The 4,230-nt window shown below is 42.3% G+C and overlaps 1 protein-coding gene across 1 annotated transcript; it reads left to right on the top strand.

Moving 5' to 3' along the window:
- Window positions 1–481: 481 nt before the first annotated feature.
- atp5f1b (ATP synthase F1 subunit beta) lies at window positions 482–3,697 on the top strand. Its single transcript, XM_055184642.2, has 10 exons — window positions 482–637; window positions 1,235–1,405; window positions 1,493–1,667; window positions 1,805–1,926; window positions 2,059–2,243; window positions 2,378–2,536; window positions 2,614–2,736; window positions 2,850–3,062; window positions 3,140–3,341; window positions 3,428–3,697. The coding sequence occupies exons 1-10, from the start codon at window positions 532–534 to the stop codon at window positions 3,523–3,525; spliced, it is 1,554 nt and encodes a 517-aa protein (XP_055040617.1). The 5' UTR covers window positions 482–531; the 3' UTR covers window positions 3,526–3,697.
- Window positions 3,698–4,230: the final 533 nt, after the last annotated feature.

Here is a 4,230-nt window from a genome sequence, read left to right as displayed (position 1 = left end):
GATTGTCAATGACATTGAATGCAGGGATTTGTTCTGATTTACAACAGATCTTATTACAGATTCTCATAAATGTATTTTACTATACAATAAAATTAATATGCAGTATCCTTAAGTATTTACCTCACTTGTTTAACTTTGTTAACATTACCTCTTGCCTAACTTTAATACTAGTCTATCACTACTTTAACTATGTTGATTGTTACCAAAATCGCTCATTTCGCTTTGGTTAAATCCTCTGCTAAATGTATAAAAATAAAACAAACGTATTCTGCTTCATAATAACAAATGTTACACACATATTTACACATATAAAGCCCCAAATCCTCCACATTATTGTTCAAACATTACAGCATGTGTGTCATTTTTGTGTTCATTGTAACGATGCCCAGTCTGTCCTTCAACACAGACGCATGCGCAGATGTTCAACTACCGTGTCGCCATGTCTGACGCGCATGCGCAGTATTGGACTCGAGCGGTACTATATATAAGCTCGTGAGCCTCTGCCCCGTTCCACCTTCAGCCATTTTAACAATGTTAGGAGCTGTGGGACGCTGCTGCACCGGGGCTTTGCAAGCCCTCAAGCCCGGGGTGACTCCCCTGAAGGCTCTTAACGGAACCCCAGCAGCACTGTTTTCTCGCAAGTAAAGATTATTGTGGTCTTTAGCGATTCGTTTTAACGCAATCATTCTGACAGCAACGTCACCGCCGCCGCGAGACAGCAGCGTGCGGATTGCAAGTGCAGGCCGCAAAGTTCTCCCGTCGTTATTTTCAACGATTGATTTTACTATAGCGACAATATGCATGCTGATTCACGATGGAAATTCACTGCCATGATTGTAAGCAGCATATAACGAGAACTAGTTATTTGTATTTGTTACAAACACAGAATGACCTTGTGTCATGGTGAGGAGGCTCGCGCTGTTAGCCGTGTTGCGAGGTCATGGTGAAGTTTAACGCGTAAAGAGTATAAAATATAATTATCTTTTATAAAGAATTATGTTTATAATGCATGCTTTACAATCTTTAAATCCACAATACGAGTGTATTATATAAAGACCGATATCCGTTATTGAATTAATTTGCCTTGAGAACATTTCCTTGCTAACGTTCATTCATAAGCATGTTTTGACTGATCACGACATTGAGAAGACTAACTTAGTTAAAAGAAATTAGCTATTTTCTACGTGGACTGTCAGTGCAGTGTTATACTCATTGTACCGTGTTTCTGTTGCAGGCAATTATGTTGCTCCTGCCGCAGCTGCCGCCACCGCCAACGGGCGTATCGTCGCAGTCATCGGTGCCGTCGTAGACGTCCAGTTTGACGAGGGTCTGCCCCCCATTCTCAATGCCCTGGAGGTGGCCGGCCGTGACTCCAGGCTAGTCCTGGAAGTCGCTCAACATCTTGGTAACTTAATTAAATCAATAAGTTAATTACAAATCAATTTGTAGAACTATAAAGGAATCTTTTGAGTCAACCTTTTTCTGGTTTTAGGGGAGAGCACCGTCCGCACCATTGCTATGGATGGTACTGAGGGACTGGTGCGTGGCCAGAAGGTTCTTGACACCGGTGCTCCCATCAGAATCCCTGTGGGACCCGAGACACTCGGCAGGATCATGAATGTCATTGGGGAACCCATTGACGAGAGAGGACCAATTTCCACAAAACAGTAAGTGTCTTTTTTTGCCTTGGATATTTCTTTTTGTTAGTTAATTTAAGGATATTATTCATCACTGACTAAATAAATATTTTAATTTAGTTTTGATGTGTGGATTTGCTTAAGTGCAATATTCTGATTTCCTCCAGGACTGCCGCCATTCACGCCGAGGCCCCAGAATTCACAGACATGAGTGTCGAGCAGGAGATTCTGGTGACGGGAATCAAGGTCGTGGACCTGCTGGCCCCCTATGCCAAGGGTGGCAAGATTGGTATGTGATGCTCGGTCAACTTGTAATCTAGAAGTTATGAATTGATAAACACTGTTATCAGGTTTTGTGTACATGCAGGTGTTTCAAAAGTACAGTGCTTGTCTAACTATCATCACATTTTATTTTTTTTAGGTCTCTTCGGTGGTGCCGGTGTGGGAAAGACTGTATTGATTATGGAGCTGATCAACAACGTAGCCAAGGCTCATGGTGGTTACTCCGTGTTTGCTGGTGTGGGAGAGAGAACCCGTGAGGGAAATGATCTCTACCACGAGATGATCGAGTCTGGTGTCATCAACCTGAAGGACACTACCTCAAAGGTAACATGTGCCAACAGTCTTAATGCAACTATTTGTGCAAAATGGTTCTTCTATGGCATCGTGAAGCACTTTTTTTTTCGGAGTTTCAAAACAACCAAGCGATTGCAGTTATCAAGTCTTATTGTTTTCATTAGGTGGCGCTGGTGTACGGACAGATGAATGAGCCCCCAGGTGCTCGTGCCCGTGTGGCTCTGACTGGACTGACCGTTGCCGAATATTTCCGTGACCAGGAGGGACAGGATGTGCTGCTCTTCATCGACAACATTTTCCGTTTCACTCAGGCTGGATCAGAGGTCAGCGATTGGATTTTTCACATCTGCGTTTACGGAGAAGCCCTTTTGTGCCCTTCTCATGCTTTTTTTTTCTGTAGGTGTCTGCCCTGTTGGGTCGTATTCCCTCTGCTGTGGGTTATCAGCCAACTCTGGCCACAGACATGGGTACCATGCAGGAGAGAATTACGACAACCAAGAAAGGCTCAATCACATCTGTGCAGGTACACTTCATAACTTATGCTTGCTTAACACACTCAAGTCCTTGTTGGGATAGCAATGATATTTGCTAAAACCCTTTCAAGCTTCTCATTGAAGTGCATTTGGTTTCTTCTAGGCTATCTATGTGCCTGCTGATGATTTGACTGATCCTGCCCCCGCCACCACTTTTGCTCACTTGGACGCCACCACTGTGTTGTCTCGTGCCATCGCTGAGCTCGGTATCTACCCCGCTGTGGACCCACTGGATTCCACTTCCCGTATCATGGACCCCAACATTGTAGGAGCAGAGCATTATGACGTAGCCCGTGGTGTCCAGAAGATTCTCCAGGTGAGCTTTTTGTAAATATTGGGGGTCGTTCACATTTTTATGTACTTTTCATTAATAATTTTTCCTCTGTACTCCAGGACTACAAATCCCTGCAGGATATCATTGCTATTTTGGGTATGGATGAGTTGTCTGAGGAGGACAAGCTGATTGTGTCCCGTGCCCGTAAAATCCAGAGGTTCCTGTCCCAGCCCTTCCAGGTGGCTGAGGTCTTCACTGGACACATGGGCAAGCTGGTGCCCCTGAAAGAAACCATCAAAGGCTTCAAGGCTATTCTTAATGGTGAGTTTCGGTCATTCTCCTATTAGTCCTGTAGGTCTGTTTTGGTCAGGTTTGGTGTTAATCATAGTGACACTTTTTTTCTCTAGGTGAGTATGACGCACTCCCCGAGCAGGCCTTCTACATGGTGGGTCCTATTGAGGAGGTCGTCCTGAAGGCAGAGAAACTTGCTGAGGAGCATTCGTAAATAAGTCTGTTTTAAATGTGTAAAGGGCGGGCTGAATGAAAAAGAGGAGCACTTGGTTTGTAACGTCACATTCAAATTGTATCATTATCGCTGGTCATCCTGAAAGTTGTATTTAATGTTTCCAATTAATCAAGATGGAAATAAACTGTCTTTCTGTCAACAGTTCCTCTAACTTGACCCGTTTGTTTGTCTCTGATGCTTGTTTAGGATGAATAGCTGTCATTTTCCAATTTCGTTCATTTTTCTAATAGTTTTTGATTTGTGAAATGGTCATTTATATCCATTTCTTAGTCATTTGTCCTGCTACAGAAACTGCAGTATAATTTAAGTTTTATTTATACAATTGTTCTAGTTTATTTTGAAGGTTCAGAATATGATGCTTTTGAAGTTCAAACTGAAATGGATGAACTTAAAACTGAAGTAGACCATCTATATTCAATTTCATTCATCTATAAATTACAATGTAATGCATATAGTCAAAGCACTGTTTATCTTTCTAAAAGTAATATTGCCATTCTCAAAAGTTAACCCAGGTGAAAAGTATACTTGAATGTACTACAACTATATTTGAATACCAGCATACATTTGTAGGACGTTTTTTTGCAAAGCGAAAGCGTTAAATGAAATGCTACAAATATACAGTATTCATAGGTGTGATTGGCAAAGGACAAAAAAGCAGGAAAATATACGGCACACCTACCATGA

Source organism: Misgurnus anguillicaudatus, chromosome 14, assembly GCF_027580225.2.
Source record: "Misgurnus anguillicaudatus chromosome 14, ASM2758022v2, whole genome shotgun sequence".
Taxonomy (NCBI): Eukaryota; Metazoa; Chordata; class Actinopteri; order Cypriniformes; family Cobitidae; genus Misgurnus; species Misgurnus anguillicaudatus.
Note: the sequence above shows the minus strand (reverse complement) of the source record. Positions and strands in the feature narration are given on the sequence as shown.

What these genes read in the sequence shown, in the direction of transcription:
- atp5f1b (XM_055184642.2), top strand. Translation starts at nt 532, where the DNA reads ATGTTAGGAGCTGTGGGACGCTGCTGCACCGGGGCTTTGCAAGCCCTC. An exon ending in CCCAGCAGCACTGTTTTCTC is followed by an intron (nt 638 to 1,234) that starts GCAAGTAAAGAT and finishes TTTCTGTTGCAG; the next exon opens with GCAATTATGTTGCTCCTGCC. An exon ending in GGAAGTCGCTCAACATCTTG is followed by an intron (nt 1,406 to 1,492) that starts GTAACTTAATTA and finishes TTCTGGTTTTAG; the next exon opens with GGGAGAGCACCGTCCGCACC.